The 19727-nt window shown below is 40.5% G+C and overlaps 1 protein-coding gene across 1 annotated transcript in view; it reads right to left on the reverse strand.

Moving 5' to 3' along the window:
• Window positions 1-1131: 1131 nt before the first annotated feature.
• The window catches only part of SIM1 (SIM bHLH transcription factor 1), a 64948-nt gene continuing 46352 nt past the window's right edge, over window positions 1132-19727 (reverse strand). The window contains exons 11-12 of the mRNA XM_006200253.4: window positions 5509-5911; window positions 1132-3475 (exon numbers count right to left, since the gene is read on the reverse strand). Of these exons, the coding sequence (XP_006200315.1) occupies window positions 2745-3475; window positions 5509-5911 (1134 nt within the window). The 3' untranslated portion in view covers window positions 1132-2744. The remainder of the gene's footprint in view (window positions 3476-5508; window positions 5912-19727) is intronic.

A 19727-nucleotide genomic window follows, 5' to 3' on the forward strand; every position in this document is an offset into this window, starting at 1 on the left:
ATGAATCCCCAGTGATAAAAAAAATCGTACTTCTCTATTTCAATCATGTGTCATGATTCTCAGCATCTGGGAAAGCAATGAAAATCATGTATTAAAACTAAAGCCAATTTAAGTTTAGTTTTAACTGGGAACATACATATATAGGCATTAAATGTAATGTAATAAAGCTGCTACTATAAAATTGTTGACATGTGAATTAAATAAATTGTTTGTATTTTGGTCAATTTACCAAAATTTTAATCAAGATGAAATTCAAGTAATTCTGTCTTCACTTAAAAATATAGGTCATACTATTTGAAAGAGCATTATTCCTTCTGATTATCCCGTTTGTAGAGTTCATAGTTTATTTCTTTCATCAATTAACTATCTCCCATAAAAAAAATTCCACAGAAATTTATTCAGATAAGAGTCTTTTCTTTCGTAACAGTTCATTGTCCTTGACTCTTAAGATTCCATTTCTTTTATAGCATCTCTCCCTAACATTTTTGTTAAAAAGTGTATCCATCAGTAAAACCCATCTGTACAGATTTCCTTTCCAAAATGCACCATATTCTTGAGATAGTTGTGTCTTTGGACCCTTTGGCCATCTACAGAATTCTGCAAGAACTTTAGCATTCCTAAAACCTTACCTCATGTTGCAAGTGGATCAAAAATCCACCTTAAGTGTGCCAGGGGTTCCCATAAATATCTTTCTCAAAATTACTGAATCCTTTTGCTTGTGTAGTTCAAAATTTAGTCTTTATTGTTCTTTGAACATTTTTAAAAGGATATATGATAAGCACTAACTTTCTCACTCACTTGCACTTTTTCCATTTACAGCACAAATGTTGCTCTGTCATACCCAAGAAATATTTAATTTTATGTAGCCTCTTTACTCATATACAAACAACCCAGTATTCATCTCTCAGGTTACCATCATTCAGAACATCACGTACCTCTGGACTGCCAAATAACTGTGTTAAACGATGAAAATACAGTACTAATCCCTGAGTGTTCAGTGTCATGTTCTGTCTTCAAAATGATAAGCCAAGTTTTGCCAATGCATTCCCATCCTTCCATATGGCAAGAGTTGTGGGCAGAGGATTCCTAGGGAATATTACCTATGAAACTTCTCTAATCACTTATGTCACTTTGCTTTGATTGCTAGAGAATTATGCATTAAATAATCTTACTTGGTTTTCTTCTCCCTCATCAGTTTGTACCATCTACACTTTGACTGAACTAGAAAGCTGACTGTCACTATACACACCTAAAAGAGCCCATGCACCTGCTTGAGTTTCAAAGCACCCAGACCTCTGTACAAGCACAGAAAAGCCAGAATGATAAGACTTGGATACCTCACAGCAGAGAGTTAACTGGTTAACAAGTTCAGTTCTGCTGGACTAACGAAGCACAGAACCAGGGAACATTAGAACTTCCATACAGACAAAGAAACTGGGGTCCAGGCATGCTGAGTGACACATCAGTGCTCCCAAAAGAAGTTACAGGCAGGGAGAGAACTGGAACCCAGAGATCCCGGCACCTAGTCTGCTGGTCTTTATACTGTATCACATGAACTTAAGACCAAGTTTGTGGTTTTTGTTGTTTGCAAACAATAGGCAAAATGAACGCTTTGCCTGATCCTTGGGTCAGAGAACTACTCTTGCTCTTTAACCACGTGTCTATCAGCCCAGGCTTTTATCTTAGACTCTCTCCTGAGGCTTTCCACATGTCACATTTGCACATCTGGGCTTTGAAATGTGTTCAAACACTTACACTGCTGTCATGAAGCACTTCACTGGTTTTCCTTAGGTTTCTTTTTTTTTTTCTTTTTTGCACGTATCAGCCTTTTTTCTTGGTGAATTAGCTTGACTCTTTTATTTGTTTAGTTTTATGAGCCCCAAATATGTTGATTACATGTGCTGACCCTTAAATTGTTTGTTTTGAGATACCATTTCTTTTTTTTTGCTGCCTCCAGCCTTTGCATCTTTACTAACTTATTTTCATTTGGGCACCCCCAAGCTTTTGATGTGTGTCCCAACATCTTGGTGTTTTTACTTAGAAGAACCCTCACTGCTATGTCAGTGTGATCCTGTTCCTTGTATAACTCAAAAGTGAGGTGAAAAATCACCACTTCCTGATTGCTTGTAATGGAAACCAGGTGAAAACTCATTCTTGTATCATATCCAGAAATATTTCCTTAATTTATGCCTGAACCAAATGAGCTGGATGATTGAAAGCACAGAGAAGAAGCCAGTTTACAAGAGGTATCTCTCTCTTTCTTAGTTACTTGGGGAGTGGAAATTTCTTTAAGAAGCTTAATGTGCTAAAGTTAAGGAAAGTAACCTACTCTGGGTGTATTTATGGTATATAGTTTCTATTTCCGTATGTAAAGTATATACAGCAATTTGCAGATAGTGATCTGTGTGTGTGAAGTTCACTGGATCATCATGCCATCCGTCAGTCCTTTCACGTGGTGTATAAGCTCACTTAATCTACATAAGTATTTTTCAATTCAAAATTTATCTATTCTGATTCCCATATAAATAGAGGGGCAATGTGTATATTCACTTCAACTCCACTGTCTGTGTGTAACCCTGAATGCCAACGCTGTTGTCTTCGATTTCACAGGAACACATGTTAAATACCTAGTAACTTAAATTATACACTCTAACAATCTGTGGCATTGTAAATGCTGGTAATGGGGCATTAAATGATAAATATGTTTCAGAGATCCTTAAAGAACAAAATGTTTTAGAAAAACATCAGCTTCCATTGGTTATTATAACAGATGTTCCCTTGTGTCCTTGTGTGGGATCTGGCTGCATCCTCAGATGGGAAGTTACATCAAAGTGTGAGCCATTACAGCCCAAGGAATAGTTTCTAATAGTTTCACTGTCATATAAGTGCTCCAGGGTGTATCCAGTTAATGTGTAAGCATGCTTATCAAAATACTGCCGGTGTGTGCCAAAGCAGTTTGGAGAGACGGCAGGATGGTCTCCTGCTGTCTGGTGAGGAGACATATCCGAATGGAGATAGTCTTTAGCTAGGATCAAACTGGATTTTGAAATGCGATCCGAATTGGGACTACTTATCCGAGACAGTGCTGTGGGACTGTTGTCATAGTCATTATCGTGGGGGCTCAGCATTTTTCCCTCTCTCTGCTGGATGTGGTCACACGGCGAAGTGTTGGCAAGAGCGGAGCCATGGCAGACCTCCCCTGTCGGTGGGGGCTGCTGGTAGTTTGCAAAACAGAGGGAGTGTTTTTTCCCAGCTCCATTAATGGAAGCCAGTTGGTCTGGGGGGCCTTTCCTTAGCTGCAATCTGTTCTCTTCTTCTTTAATCATTTGCTGGGTGGCTCTTATCAGAGTTTCAATTTTGCTAGGTTCATGCGGGCTACTTTGATACGGCTCAGTGCGATACCGGTCACCTGATTCGCTGGCAGACCCAGGGTCTGGAGAGCTGACCACACTCTCTTCATCCCAATGACCTCGCCCTAGAAATCAGAAAAAGTAAAAAGTAAGTGGTCTCAAAACTCACCCCCACCTCAAATGTAAGTATATTTCTTTTTCCCATTAAAAGAAACCTTATATCTTCCATTTTTGATATATGCACCAATATTTGAAACAGACACAGGCTCACATGACAGAGTGTCAACATTTGTCCTGGAATTCACAGTTCTCAGTGGCTTTTAAGTGCAGATGAAATTTATAACAAGTTTTTGAGACGGTAAACTTTGTTCGTGGGTTGTGAATACCAATTAGCAAAGTGGTAAAGTATGTTTATATTTGCCCATGTATGCACGTCCCTGGGCCTGTCCAGCTGTAAATAATAAAAGGAAAATTCATAGCACTTGGTTTCTGTTATTTTTCTACAGAAGTGTTATATTGAATTGATGCTTAGAAAATGCTTCCAGTTGGGTTTGAGGAAGGTGATGATACAGGCTGAACTGTTTTTTCAATTCCAACTAAGTCACCTGAGTGTTAAAATTGCTATATGTATCATAAGTAGAGTTAAAGCTCTAACGTTAGTTTTTAAACTATTATATATATACATATTCATATATATGTATATGTATACACGGATATATCTGTATATATCTTGTTCAATCAAAAATATAAATATTGTCTTCTCAAATCTAGTGGTAAAAAATCTCAATTTCACACATAATTGTACAGTAACTCTGGTATCTTAGATTGCTTCTGAAATAAGGTGAGGAACAAATAAACATTTAAAAAATGAATAACAACCTGTTCTGAACCAAGAAGAGACATCTAATATGGAGGAGGAGTGCATCCAAAATCTATTCCATAAACTGCACTGTTCTCAGAACAGTCTAAAGTCAGTACAAACAGAGAAGAGAGGCAGAAAGGGACACATGAAAGCTGTCAACTGCTTAACGCAGCAGAGAAGCCCTGGATCACACTTTCCCTTTCCCTTTTCTTCTTATTTTATTTCTAATATTTTCCTCCCGACCATGTAGGTTAAGCCAGGATTTTCACTTCACTCCATTCTTTGGCAAGTAATTGCCCTTTGCCCTGGGTTTCCATTCCCAGTCTACTAGAGAAAGTCAAAGCAAAAGCAGAAAAAGCAAAAGCAAAATGGAAACAAAGTAAAATCATTCACAGAGAACAGACAGTGCCTAGGTGGTATTTGCAGACTTTTTTGGGTGAGAACAACAACGTCTAGCACATTTCTCATCCTAGAGACACAGCAAGAAAAATAACACGGCTGTCGGATTGATCTTAATGTCACTGACTTTTAACGAAATAGGGAGCGTTTTCAAGACCTGCCTGGACCCAAGCTTGGAATGGACAGAATGAGTGCTCCTTGTGCAATTTACCTTAAGAGGAACAAAGAAGAGCATTAATAACACTAAGGGCTTTTACTGCAGTGCCCGTCTCTGTGTGTTCATTAAAGCCATGTAACAATCCCCAGGTGAAACTCTCCATAGGTTACACACCTCACTCCATCCTTTATTCACAGGGACACGGTGGGTTGTCCTAATGATGGAGGGAGGGGGCAGGTACTGGCATTTAATTCCCAGAGGTCCAGGAAGGTTAAACTACCTGTGATGTGAGTGAAAGGCCATAAAATAAAGACAGGCATCCCCCAAACGTCAAAAGTGTCCTCACCGAGAAACCCTGCTAAATGAGCCCTAACCTGCCAGGGTCCACATTTGAAGCCAAAGAATACAGAATCAAATTGCACACAAGACATGTAATGCATATATGCTACATTTCAACAGACTGACTCAACAATTCACTTTAATTTAATTCCTTTACTTTTTTTGATGTTAAAATGAGAATCATTTTTACTCGCCTGTCAAAAATAAATTCATTTAGAAAATATCAGCAAAGTTAATACACTTCAAAAGAGTGGATTTGGTTTTTCAAATCCCATTAGTGTGAGTTTCTGATTTGTAAAGCCCAGCAAGAAAACCCCTGGGTGGGGGTCCCTCCACGGTCAATGATGCACCTGCCCAGGGGCACAAGGCTGTGAGTCAGGGGTGGTTGGAAATGGCCTTACCGTGGATCCTGTGGACCGAAGCGATGTGAGGCATGCTGCTGTCGTAGGCTTCTCTGCTCTCTGGGGAGGCCTTGGTCAGGGGCAGGGCTGCTCGAGAGCCCCACCAGGGCTCCCTCCCCGCCTGCGGCGCTCCCAGAAAGTACCTGCCTGCCTCACACCGGCCGCTCTCGCAGGCCTGGGTGTGGAAATGCCTCTCCTCCACCAGCCTGGGATGGTCGAGTGCAAAGCCATAGCAGAGGGCGCTGCGCTCCGAAAACTGCCTGTAGGCACAGGACGCGTCGTGCTGGGAGCCTGGCCGGTCCGCGGGGTCCAAGAGCTGTGGGGAGGCTGTGTCGGTCAGTGGGCTGCCGCCCCACTGGCTGTCGTGATCAGATTCAGATCTTTCCGTGGGAAATCCTGGATACTGAAACCGAGAGGGTGAGAAAAGTGCATTTAAAAAAAAAGGAAGGAAGGAAGGAAGGAAGGGGAAGGGAAAGGAGAAGAAAGAAAAGAAAAAGAAAAGGAGAAGGAAAAGAAAGAAAGAATGGAAGGAATCTGTTTTACTCTGAAACACCCTTAAGGTCATATTGGGCTTCAGTCACCAAAATAAGATTCTAAGAACTCTAGCACCACGTTGGGCACCCCAGACTTGGAATCAACTCATCAGTCATGGTACCTCAAAAGAAAATCCTTTCGGCTGCTGAAAGCAGTTATTATTAGAAATAATAAAAAACAGGGACTGAAAATACCAGGCACTGTTGGAAGTACTTCACGTGAATCACTTTACATAATTCTTAGAAGCGCTTTAGTGGAGATACTTGTAACCCATTATATGGCTGGAGAAACTAAGACTCTAAGAGGGAAAATGATTTACCCAAGACCACAGGATTAGTGGGTGGCAAAGCCAAGATTCAAGCCCACGTTCTCCGTCACCTCCCAAATGGTATTGCCGAAGGGGGAGTCCAAGAAAGCACCATATTTTATTCCTATTTGCTTTTCACATTTTTTCTTACTTAAAAACAAAACAAAAATAAGACTTAAGGCTGCATACTGACTGTTAACTCTCTGAGAGCTATGCTGGATACATGGCAAGGTAGTTAATAAATGCTTTCCTAATCTCAATGTGACTTTGGAGAAGCCTTGCCCCATATAAGGTGGGCCTATGCACGAGGATGTGTTTCTTGCTTTCTAAAGCACAACTTCAAACATGCACGGGCTCCTCGGGACAACACAGCTGCAGGCAAGGCTGTGCCTTGTTGGAATCATGCTGCTCACCTGTTGCCAGCGTATTTGATCAGGTGTTTGAAAGAAAACATAGAAGTCCCTGCAGACCTCCCTAGGAGGTGTGCTCAGTTTGAAGGGCCTCAAGAGCCACTAAAATGAGTGCTGTAATCATTTCTACCAGTTTTTGGTTACCTAGTGCCAAACACAATACTATGTACCATACAGAGATTAACTGCTATACTAATAACAGATGTCATTTATTGAGAACTTACTGTGTGCCTGGCAATGCACTAATCATTCATTATATATTACACCAATGAATCCTTGTAACCACCTGGCCAGTAACGGATCTCCGTTTTATAGATGAGGACACTGCACACTGAGAATTTTAGTAAGATGTTACTGCCACCCCATAGGCTATCTGGTCTCAAAGCCTGCACTCTAAACCATGGTTTTATACCTGAGAGACAACACCGGTAAGGAAGAGAAGAGCGAAAAAAGGATTCAGTGCTGGAAAGATTTCCGGAAAAGTGGCAGGAACTGCTTAACAGTCTCAGGAACCAAAATGTAAGACCAGTTTACATTTTCTTTCTTATCCGCAAGAAGAAAGAGGGATGGGCGTGTGTGGGGGTGGGGGTGGGGGAGAGGAGAAATTCCTGGGCTCCACTGTTCTTGTCACACGCTGGTTAGCTGAGCAAATCTGACCCATGATGAGACCTCCACAGGACGACGCAAACTCTCCCTTCCCAGAGGAAGAGTCCCAGCTCTTCCCAACTCAGTGCCAACCAACAGTTCCGCCAGGTCCCAGGGAGCCAGAAGGATGAGGCCCTCCAAATCACACTGGAACTCCTCCAGGGGTTTTCCCGGGCACTCAAAAGCCTGCTGATACACACAGTGCGCTCAGGCCAGAGTTCTAGGCAATTCCAGGTTCAGGGTTTTTCCATGACCATTTCTAATATTGCTTTAATTATTTTCCAAATGAACATCTGGACCATCAGCATAGTCCATCAAGGAAAAAAGAACAGAAAATCCAACTTGTCTGCCGCAGGCCTGAAGGAAGGGCACACGGAGGCATCCGGAGCAGCATTTCTCTGCACCCGCCTCCACGAGCCACCGCCTTTTCTCTCTGTGACGGTGGCCGCTCTTTTCAGAGACGCCACCTTCGCTTTCACCAAGTTGGGGCCAGCACCTCTCTCCTTCCTGAGCGGGGACCACAGCGCTACCCATTCTCACTCGGAGCGCCACCCCGGTGCGGGCCTAGAAAGAATTCAGATCGTCAGGGCTCTTCCAAGCAAGGAACTGCCCAGGCTTTGCTTGTTTTCATAAAAGTATAAAGCAGGCCTATTTCTGAAGTACTCCAGTCAAGACTTTTGAGCCCTGCTGAGAGGGGGAAAAGCCTTCCCTAAGTGTATGCGGGAAAGAGCTATTGGCGCAGCAGAGAGGAACATTCTGACCTTCTCTGACGAAGAAAATTCAACACGAGGCAACCCTAGCACACATGAGGTACACATTTCAAGAGCACCCAAAGAAGAATCAGACAGACAAGCCTCTTGTCAATAAATCAAGAAACTACAGCAGCAAGTGCACTGCCCTTTGAGCAGGCGGGAGCTGGGTGGTTCAGTAAGACCGAGAATACCCACTGCTTCCGAGGTACGGAGGAGAAGCCCAGCCTTCATTTATAAGGAGAAGGCCTGTAAACTTGAACCTGTGTGCACTGTCAAAACTGCGAGCCACATCTACCCTTTAAGATGAACTGCGCTCCGTTAACTATCCAGCCCTGTAATCTGATCTGAAATAGTTCAGGTGTTCATTAAGTATTTGAAGAAAGAGAAAGGGCAGAAAGGGAGGAAGGCAGCCAGGCAATGTTGGCAGGGCGTGTACCCAATAAACCAATGCTATGTACCAAGGCTTCCAGTCTCCCTCCACCTACTTCTGCTACTTACGGCGTGGAAAGTTGTGAGCAAATGCTTGAATTTCTTTTGTCTCAACAGGAAAAGGGTCATGATGGTACTTAATCTACCAACCTACTATGATACATTTTTTTTGTAACCATAGAACCACCACCTCTTAATTTTACTTAGAAACACTGAGCAAGTTTTAATTCAAGTGGGTGTAAATCTTGATAAGTGATACCGTCTGTCTTAACTGTACCGAAAATAAAACATTTAAAAACAACCATTTGAAGGTCAAGTTCAAAGACTGAAGCAGAGTTGGGGCCACTTAATGGAAGAGGCACTAGGAACAGGGTGCCAGGAGGACCTGGTCCCAGGTCCATCCTTGCTAGTAACTCTCAGGATAACCTCGGGAAAATTACTTTTCCTTTCTTAGCCTCACCTGTAGAATGACAATATTCGGTTAGTCTTTCTTGAACTTTTCCTTCAGCTCTAACATTCTGTAGGACACAATAATTATTTGGTATCTTTTCTAGTGTTGAAACATATGCTCCCTATGCCTGTTCCTATATTGCACTTATTTAAAGTTGATAATTATTTAGAACTATAATCCAAGACCAAGAATTTTTATTGTTATGGTTATAGGAAGAAGGTCATTATGTCAGTTATAATTTTACTATAATGTCAATTTTCCCCCAACTGTCCCATTATGAACAATTTTTATAGGGATTATGAGGCCTTATGATCAATAAATTATTCCATTCTAGAGGCTTCTGAGTATGAAGGATGATGACAGCCATTTGAATCTGCAACTCGTCACACATCCTCTCCCAAGAACCTGTAAGGTCATCAAAAAGCACAAATTAAATCTCATGTGACCTATGCTGTTACTAGGTGGCAGGGAAAATGCTAAACTTCAAATTATGTGTAAGTAAAAAAATTAAAAGACCAACAGCAGCTGTGAGCCTGTGGGTGCAGAAAATAGGGTACAGAGAGGTTTAAGAGACTCCATGAAAGAGAGAGAGAGAAAGGAATTTAGGACATAGTTAATATGAAGAAAATCATTGCCAGAGAAAGCACAGGTAAGTGCCAGACTATGAACACCAGTCAGTATGCAGTGGCTCACAGCACTGGTCACAGGAAAGGGACACAAAATCAGGCAAAAGCCAAAGTGGCAGCCTTAGACAAGTGTCATTTCCATAAAAGAAGGCTATAAATTGAGAAAGGGCTGTGTCCTTCGGAGACATAGCAGTGAAAGGAAAGAAGGAAGAGGGAGAAATTAAGGGTCTAGCAGATACACAAGGAAAAAGCTCCACAAGACAGGCTTATCCTCCCTCCTGCCCATCTCCACCATAATCATCATGTATTTAAAAAACTGACAGAAAAGGGTAACCTTGACATAGTAGCCCAGCCCATGAAATGCCAGAGTAAGAAAAAATTAAACTCCCTATAAAACTCCTGTAGGAAAGAAACATGAAATTGGAAATACAAACATCTCAGCTGATAAAAAATTGACATCAAACAACCAACCATGAAATAAAAGAAAATTGTAAGACAACACTCCAAACTGAAACAAGTACTCTCAACAAGCATTTGGAGACACACACGCACGTGCACACGACATACACACGACATACATATGACTTACACGAGGGTGCACATACCTGGAATCAGAAATTTTGAAACTAAGAAACCATCAACAGCAATAAAAACAAACACCAAACAATAACAAAACATGAAAAAAAAGCAATAAAAACTAACCCAGCTCAAAGAAATAAAGAATAAACTACAAGCTGTAAAAAGGAAAATAGATTTTAATGAAAATGTAATAAGGGAAATTGAAGGCAAACTAGAAAACATGTAAGGAAACAAAAATTGGTCAGAGAAAACAAAAAGATCAGAGAAAGTGGTTGAAAGAAGGTAGAAAAGTTTCAAAATGTACATAGATTTATATAGAAGGCAAAGGAACTGGAATTGCTAAAACAATTTGAAAAAGAAGAATAAACTGAGAGAATGGGTCTATCTCCCTACCCTCAAAACTTACCACACAGCTACAGTCATCATACCTGTGTGGGACTGATGGGCACACAGATGCACAGAGCAATAGAACAGAATGGAGAACCCAGAGACAGGCCCACACAAATGTGTCCAGCTGATTTTTGACAAAGGTACAAAACCAACTCACTGGAGTAAAGACAGACTTCTCCAGGAATGCTGCTGGAGTAGTTAGACATCCATCAGCAAAAATAAAATGAACCTCAACCTAGGTCTCATACTTTATATAACAATTAGCTCAAATGGGTCACAGACTTAAATGTAAAAGGTAAAATTACAAAACTTTTAGAAAATAACATAGAAGAAAATCTTCAAGATCTGGGGCAAGATAAAGAGTTCTTAGACTTGACACCAAAGCACAATGCATAAAAGAAAAATGTGATAAATTGGACTTGGTTGAAACTAAATATTTTGCTCTGCAAAAGACCCTGTTAAGAGGATGAAAAGACAAGCTACAGACAGGGGGAAAACATTTGCAAACCACATATCCAACAAAGATCTAGTAACTAGGATATATAAAGAATTCCCAAAACTCAACAATAAAAAAACAAAATGTGCAAAAGATGTGAAGAAACATTTCATCCAATAGGTAGATAGATGACAAATAATCACATGAGAAGATGGTCAACATCCTTAGCAATTAGGGAGACAGAAATTCAAACCACAATGAAATATCACCACATACCTATTAAACTGGCTAAAACAAAAAATAGTGACAACACCAAATGCTGACAAAGATGAAGGAAAACTGGCTCACTCTTGCATTGCTGATGGGAATGTAAAATGGTATAGCCCCTCAGGTAAACAGCTTAGCAGCATCTAAAAAACCTAAATGTACAACTACCATATGCAATCCGAGATATTTTTTCCAGATAAATGAAACTTATATTCATATAAAAATCTATACATGAATGTCTATAGCAGCATTTTTTCTACCCTTGACAATATATTATTTGGCAGAATGTCAGGAAATGGGTGCTCCTTGCCCCACATCCCTGGTGGAGATACAAACTGATACAACCTCTATGGAGGGGAATTGGGAATGGCTAACAAAAGCTGCGATTCCCTACTTCTAAGAACCACTACACCAAGCAATATACACTGAAGTCTTAAGGTTTAGGTAAAGAGGCATCATATTTGGAACCTACTATAAGATGATTCAGAGAAAATAAATAATGAGAGAAGATGGGAAAAAAAGACAGCAAAATGCTAAGCCCTGGTGAACCTGGATTTAGTAGGCAGGAATACTTTACTATTCTTGCAGCTTTTCTTTATGTATCAAATCATTTCAAAATAAATATTTAAACATAAAAAAATCCCTATAGAGCAAACTTATATCTTATTCTTATAGAAATATTAGAGACAAAGCCATTTAAAATTTTTTTTCCTGACGATAGAGATATACTCTAATTAAGCTATAATTTAATTAAATCTTTGTTTTTATTACTGATGATTAGTATTTTGTGCAAAAAAAAAATGTAATTTAAGTTATCAACCAGGGATTCCAGTAGAAACAGCACTGAAGTCAAATATTTGGAAGACCCTGACCTACTGTCATCCAATACGGCTTGTACAAAGAATGACCTTCTGTGGGCCTTGATTTTTTTCCATCTGCAGAATAGGAACAAGTGCATTATAGAATTGCAGCAAGAATCAAATAAATAATATGTACTAAAATACTTCTAAAAATGCAAACATTACAGATATGTATGTACCATGTAAAGGTCCTTGATTAATGACTTTCACTTGGGTAAATGGGAATAGTTATCATATCACCATCTTGTAAAAAAGAGGTTTTTTCCCTAGACTATTATCTAGAGGCCATATTTTCTATCCCATCCTATAAGCATGTCAGAGATAAAACATATATGTTAAGGGATAAAAAAATCAACATCTCTTATACAGAAAAGGGAACCCTAGGATGTTGTTGGTGGGAATGTAAATCAGTGCAGCCACTACGGAGAACAGTTGGAGGTTCCTTAAAAAACTAAAAATAGAGCTACCATATGATCCAGAAATTCCACTCCTGGGTATTTATTTGAAAAAGAAAAAAAACAAACTCTAATTTGAAAAGACACATGTACCCCAATGTTCATAGCAGCACAAATTATAATAGCCAAGACATGGAAGCAATCCAAATGCCCATCAACAGATAATTGGTTTAAGAAGATGTGATGTATATATACGCAATGGAATATTACTCAGTCATAAAAAAGAATGAAATATTGCCATTTGCAGCAACATGGATGAACCTAGAGAATATATCATACTAAGTGAAGCCAGTCAGACGGAGAAAGACAAATACATCACTTATATGTGGAATCTAAAAAATAAGGCAAATGAATCTATGTGCAAAATAGAAACAGACTCACAGACATTGAAAACAAACTTATGATTACCAAAGGGAGAAATGGAGGAGAGGAGAGATAAATTAGGAGCTTGGGATTAACAGATACAAACTACTATGCATAAAATAGATAAGTAACAATGATTTACTGTGTAGCACAGAGAACTATACTCAATATACAATATCTTGTAATAAACAATAATGGAAAATAAGCTAAAACACAAAAATATAATTGAATCACTTTGCTGTACATCTGAAACCAACACAATATTGTAAACCAACTATACTTCAACAAAAGTTAAAAAAAAAGAAATCAACATCCCAGTTGCCAAAAAATCAGGCCACTGGCCAATCACCTAAACATGAGGGCCTTTTTTTCCAAAGGCTCTGATTTTCAAACTTGAAATGACCTTTGGTACCAATGACTCTTATCACTTAAACTTTGACTCAAAGCCCAAAGATCTGTTTTAAGGGTGGAGGGAGAATGGGACTCATGATCAGTTAGAATCTATGCATGCCTTCTGGACAGTTCTCCCAGCTATATCTAGACTATTTTCAGGTAAAACAAAATCATGTTTCAAGAGCTATAGGATATCTGCTCTTCTTTTGAAAAGGTAACAACACTTTCTCCTCCATTTAAACCTAAAAAACTGAATGATTCAATTCCCTATTTTAATTAGGTTACACCAACCATGAAAGAAAGTTCACTGAAACTAATTTTTGGTTAATTTTGCCCAAACTTCTGCTCTTCTTTCTTAGAAAATTTGTTGTTATTCTGAATACTCTGCACCTTAATTTATCCCTATTTCTTACTTAAAGTTTAATTTTCTAAACAGGCTTTCATGTTGGTAAGTTTAAAAATGAGTCTGATGAAGGATGCCTCGATTCTAATAAACATGAAGCCAGTGCCACTCACTAAAGGGGCTAAAGCTGACGGGCAAAGAACCTGGATGCCTGCCAGAAAGGATGTCAGATGACAGCCACATCCCCCAGCGCCCCTCTGAGAGTCAGGGCTCATGAAAAATTCATTCCTTCTAGAAGAGACTGATACCTCATCTGATTAAAGGTCTGTGCCATCAGCGGGGCTTTATATGCATTCAGTGGGAACTATTCATAACAATTCCTTCTGATTCATTATAATATTTTTTGAGTGCCTGATATTTGCAAGACAGTGTGCGGAGTGATGTGAGGAATACAGCCCCGCCTTCAAGGTGTTCACATTCAGAGGCGTATAAATAGTGCACAGAACATAAGTTTAATACAAGTTAGAAAATGGCAGAGGCTTGAATAAAGAGAAAAACAATATAGTTTAGGAATTCAAAGAAGGGAGCTATTACTCTCTGTTAACACTGTAGCTGCTTAGGAAAATGAACAATGACCTGGAGGCAGTTTGCCATGTGATTTGCATATGCTAACGAATGCCCATAACAAGGACAATAGCTACCGTTATCAAATACCTGCTATGCTCTCCTCACTATACTGAGATCCCACAGACATTGTCTTACTAAGTACCCACAACATCTTAAAAGTCTCATTAATCCCTTTATAGATGCAGCAAACAAAGCTCAAAAGAATTTTTTTGCTCAAGGTCACATGATTGTGATCTTTAAAAGGAGAGATGCAATTCCAGAGTCCTTGCTCTTTCCTGGATTCTGGACTTACACAAACTTAGGTACTGAGCTAACAAAGACAGCAGCGCCCTACCCTGTAGGCAGCACTGGACCCCAGGTCCCCAAGCATGTTCTTACAAAAGGAGCTTTCTCCAACCTCTACACTCCAGTAGACCACCTCCACACAGCGTGAAGCCTGCTTCCACCACAATTACACCCACAGATAGTTGCCTTTGGATAACAGTCATGAGATTCATTCCTGCCTCTGCAGCATGCTCCAGACAGGTGCTCTGCATTCATCTGGATGTGGCAGCCACAAGCCAACTCAGGAAAAATGCCAGATGTTCCAACAATAGATGTTACGGTTATCTATTTTGATTCTGGCAGCTCATTGAGGTTTTTATCATTTTTAGCTGTAAAATATAGAGAAGACCCTCTTATGGTAAAGTCCTGTTTTCCATGAAAAACTTTCACTCTATCAGGCATGAGCAGCTTTCCTCTTGATTTGTGTCTGCACCGTGAGAAAAAACATTACAGATGCAGACGCGTTGTACTAAGAACATATGCATGCTTTTAAATCACTTTTATCTTACTTTTTACTAATGTAACCCTGAAACATAAAATATGTCCTCTTTTTTCATTCACTGTTATGGGAAGAACAGATGGCAAAAGGGTTAGATTAAAGTAATACAGCATGTCCATTAAAGCAACCCCACTGCTGGGGATGCTTCCCTCCAACGGGAGTCGTGTTTACTATAAAGAGCAGCTTTGGCTCAGACACGTTGGAAACTGCCCGGAGTTTTCTCAAGGATAAACACAAGGGTAATAGGAAAAACTAATGGCAAAATCAAATGCATTTTAAAATGACAATTATGCAAGTTATTTTGCTAACCTGGGAAGCTGACTGAAAACACTTGCCTGCGATAATGTAACTGAACAGCAGTCAAAACAGAGTCCATTTCTAACTTGAAAAACTTTACTAGATAGAAATTATAACTAAATGAAACTGTAAAGAAGATACTTGCTCCGTTCCTGCACTACTAGTGGTAGGTAGAAGTTTATTGCTGCCACGTCAATTCTAATTTATTGTCTTAATTAATTAACAGCAAGAATAATTCTGTATAAACTATACATTAAGTGTAACATGATTCTCACACAAGTCTCACAATATTTAGCACTGGAAAAGAATCTTCGTGAAAAATTCACTTTAATTACATATAGCTCCAAAAGAGTTAAGCTTGAAAAAAACCTTCAAGAAAAATTAGAGAATGCATTTAAAAAAATATATATATATCAATCTTGAGTCACATCCCAGCATTGAGGGTGTCTTCACTAGAGGAACTGAGCAGTAAATATTTTCATTTATACTATAAATAATTAGAAAGCATTCACTGATTCAAAATTCAATTATTAAAAACTTTAAATATTTTGGCTTTTTCTTCCTTCATTTTAGAAGATGGTATAAATGATCAGCTTCTCAAAATCAGTTTTTAAGAATGGGCTCACAAGATTTTCACTCATTATTTTTATGATTTGCTCCACTTCAAGGATAATCTAGTATTTGTGGTGACACTGTTTCTAGCTTTAAGCCACATTTTCATTATTGTTAGCTCAAAGAATATGCTGATGAGAAACTTTTCATACCTGTAAGTTCCTGATATATTTCATGAAGTGGAAGTAGAAACATGGGAAGTTTTTTAATATGCCCCAAATGTGGTTTGAAATGTCATAGGTCTTCTCTTAATCCACCCCCCACAGCTACAAAAATGTTCCTGGGATTTGGTTCAGTCATTTTTCTCACAGAGAAGTAACTGTAGTCGACATCTCCTTAGCTGTCAGGGTGATGTGCAGCTGGAGGGGAAGCAGCACACGGAACCAGAGGCTGGGTTTCCTCCAGTGTAATTCTATAGGCAGTCTCCTCTAGGGTTCCATATGGAGAGAGCTATTCCCAGCCATGAAATCCACAATCCACATCCTTTTGTAAATCCAAAGGTAAAGTCCTAAAGACTGGCAGGCATTTTCATTGCACTGAAGATGTAAAACAGGTAATAAACATTTGATTAAGCCCTTTCTGTCCTGGCATTCACAGCTGTCATGATCAAGAATATCCCAGCCTGCATAGATCATACAGAAACGGCTGTAGCCCAGTAGGTAAATCCTGGGTTAACAGGACCAGTAGCACAAGTTTTAATGGTAATCTTCTTCCATGATGGGCTTTGAGCGTGAGCCAGAACCACTTCCGTCTTTTTGCTGGTACTCTGACTCACTCTCTGATTTTTCACATGCAAGTGGCAGATTAGATGGGCTTGAATTTGATGGGTGCAGGTGGTGCCACCTGCTCCAGCCCCTAACTGCTGCTTTGTTTGGTCTCCCGCTGGTTTATTCTGAGTCTGGACAAAGGGCGGCTGCCCGAGCTGCTCTGGGCCACGTCCTAGAACTGGGCCAATAGATTGGCGGGCATGTTACCAGCCTTCTGCATGCTGAAAGGAGAGATCTATCTGATTTGTAATTTTATAAGAAAGAAATTGAAGTTTGAGGCCTTCTACTGAGTTAATCGATTTCAAATTGGTGTCTGTAAATGGAAGGATGGACCTACCTTTTCATCCTTTTCATCTTCTAAGCCAAGCAGAGTAAAATAATGAGGAGAGCTAAACTCGCCATTAAATAATATACATCCAGACCTTGGCCTTTTAGGAAAACACTGCAATTCAATGCACTATGATATGCTTAAAGGGGTTTCCTAAAAAATATGTGAAACATGGAAGAGTTAAAGGAATCTAGATTTCTTAGACAAAGATACCAAAATCTAACTTTGTTAACTTAGAAAGTTTCCATTACGAGTGGGTCAAATCCCACCAAGAACTGTCGAATACGGCATTGCTCTCTTTACTTTCACTACTTAGTTTTAATAAAATTTGATTTTATACATTTTGTTAACATAAATTTCCCTGGGCACATGTTGATGGTGGATTCTGCCACTCCCCTCTTCTCCTCTGTTCGGCTGCAAAGCAGAATCCCAAATTCTAGCCATCACCTCCATTAAGCCAGAAGCAGAGGCTTTCCATTTGACTTAGCACAGCTGCTTTGCCCGCTGCCCAATTTCTTTTTTGACACTAACTCTCCCCTGATCCAAACCATCCTCCATTATGAAATAGAGATGTGTTTAACATGAATTATTCCTCAGAGCCAGGGATCTGTGGGGTCAAGAGGTGGGCTGCAGCTGTGCTTTGGTGAGTGGGGAGGATCTAAGAAGTGCGGCAAGAAAGGTGTCCTCAGGGGCGAGCACACAGCAGACCCCAGCGAGCGTGGAGAACCGATGTTAGGGGCGGGGGTGGGGCAGCTGGAGGTGGCCCACAGAGGCGAAGATGTAGCCTGGGCCACACTGTGGAGATGGTGCTGCATACTATAACAAACACAGAGCTGCTGTAGGTTTTTAAATAAGGTCTGGGGGCAGGGAGTCGGGCAGGGGAGGACACAGAAAATGAGATTTCTGGAAGCTTACTCTGACAGGAAAGATCAAGACCAAAAGAACAGTAAGGAGGCTGAGAAGCAGTCTCGATGTGATGTCCTGTTCTGAAGAGCCTGGGACTGGACAAAGACAGTGAGGAGTGGCTAGAAGAGACACTAAGGGTCAGGAAACATCATGAAGGAACATGACCCTCACAGGGCCTTCTGTGTCCAAGGGTCAAAAACCAAAGAAAGAAAGAAACAAAATTGTGTGAGTCTTTTCACTTTCTCATGGAAGAAATCTGTCCCTCCTAGGGTCTAACCCTACTAAAGGTGTAGCACCAAAGTGCACACAGATAATTAAAGGAACAAGAGAGTGATGTAGAAAGTGTCTACTGATCATGGGAAGTGGGCTCTGGAACTAGGGCTGAGTCCACAGACAGAGACAGTTTCCTGAGATAAACCACGGAGCCAAATGGCATTTCTTGGACAGACACGTCAGGGCAATTATTTTGTAATCAAAACACACACACACACACACACACACACACACACACAGAGCAAACATCAGTTGCCACATCTCTCCACTGCTGCACTGGAGATGACAGTGGAGACATGAAGACTAGAAAGCCCACTTCAGGACGGATGTGGACCGTTCTCTGCCCCTAGAATGAGGGCCAGAGAGTGCTTGTTCCAAGTTTCACTCTTGAAGGCGCCTCTAGATTCCACTGGATCTGATTCCTCCTCGGCACGCAGGTGTCTAGTTTGTACTGCAGGATTCTGCATTTGCAAAACCATCCTAACATTGTTCTGCATGGGTATCTTTTACCTCTTACGTAGGTTTAAGTTCCATAGTAGCAGAATCTTTTCCCTCCTTGGGGGTTTTATATGTTTTTATAGGCAATTAACAAATTACCCCATATTTTTTAATGTGTTTATTTAACTGGTCATCCATTTCATTAACATTTAGTGAATGAGTATTTGGAAGACACTGTACTAGGTCCTGGGGCAAGGTGGGGGGTGGGTATGAAATGACATGGTTACTACTTTCAAAGACATTATAGTCCAAGAGAGGAGATCTGACATATCTAGAAGACAGATTATTCTAGAGGCCCAAAGGAGAAATATAAGTCAGTTATATTTCATGAAAGAGATAGCACTCAATCCTGGCCTTAGAAGATAGGCAGAATTCTTAAAAATAGAGTCAATGCAGGCAGAAATAACTGCATAAGCACAGTGTGGAGGCAGGAAAGGACAAGGCTTTCAGCAAAGAGTGAGCAGAGAAGTCCGGCTGGATCACAGGGTTTAGGTAATTTAGGACCCAATTATAGGTGGCCCTGAATGACGGCTAGGATTGTGGCGGGTCTCCAAACACTGACATGACCAGTGGTCTTTTAAGGTCACTCTGGGAAGCAGGGAAGACTGGAGAGGAAAATTTCCAAATCTTAGTTTTCCACGGTGGGGGGAAGATTAAGATGTGTTGCAATTCTCCAGAGTGAGGGCACTCCTAGGACACAGGTGATGGGAGAAGAAGGGTAGATGGGTGAGGTGGTGAGGAGCAAGGCTGGGAGACGGAGCAAGGCTGGGAGACGGAGCATGAGCCTGGTCCTTGGGGGGCACCCAAGGGGTGCAGGGCCTTATTGCAGCCCCGCTGCAAACCTTGCC

This window comes from Vicugna pacos, chromosome 8, assembly GCF_048564905.1.
Source record: "Vicugna pacos chromosome 8, VicPac4, whole genome shotgun sequence".
In the NCBI taxonomy this organism is placed as follows: domain Eukaryota; kingdom Metazoa; phylum Chordata; class Mammalia; order Artiodactyla; family Camelidae; genus Vicugna; species Vicugna pacos.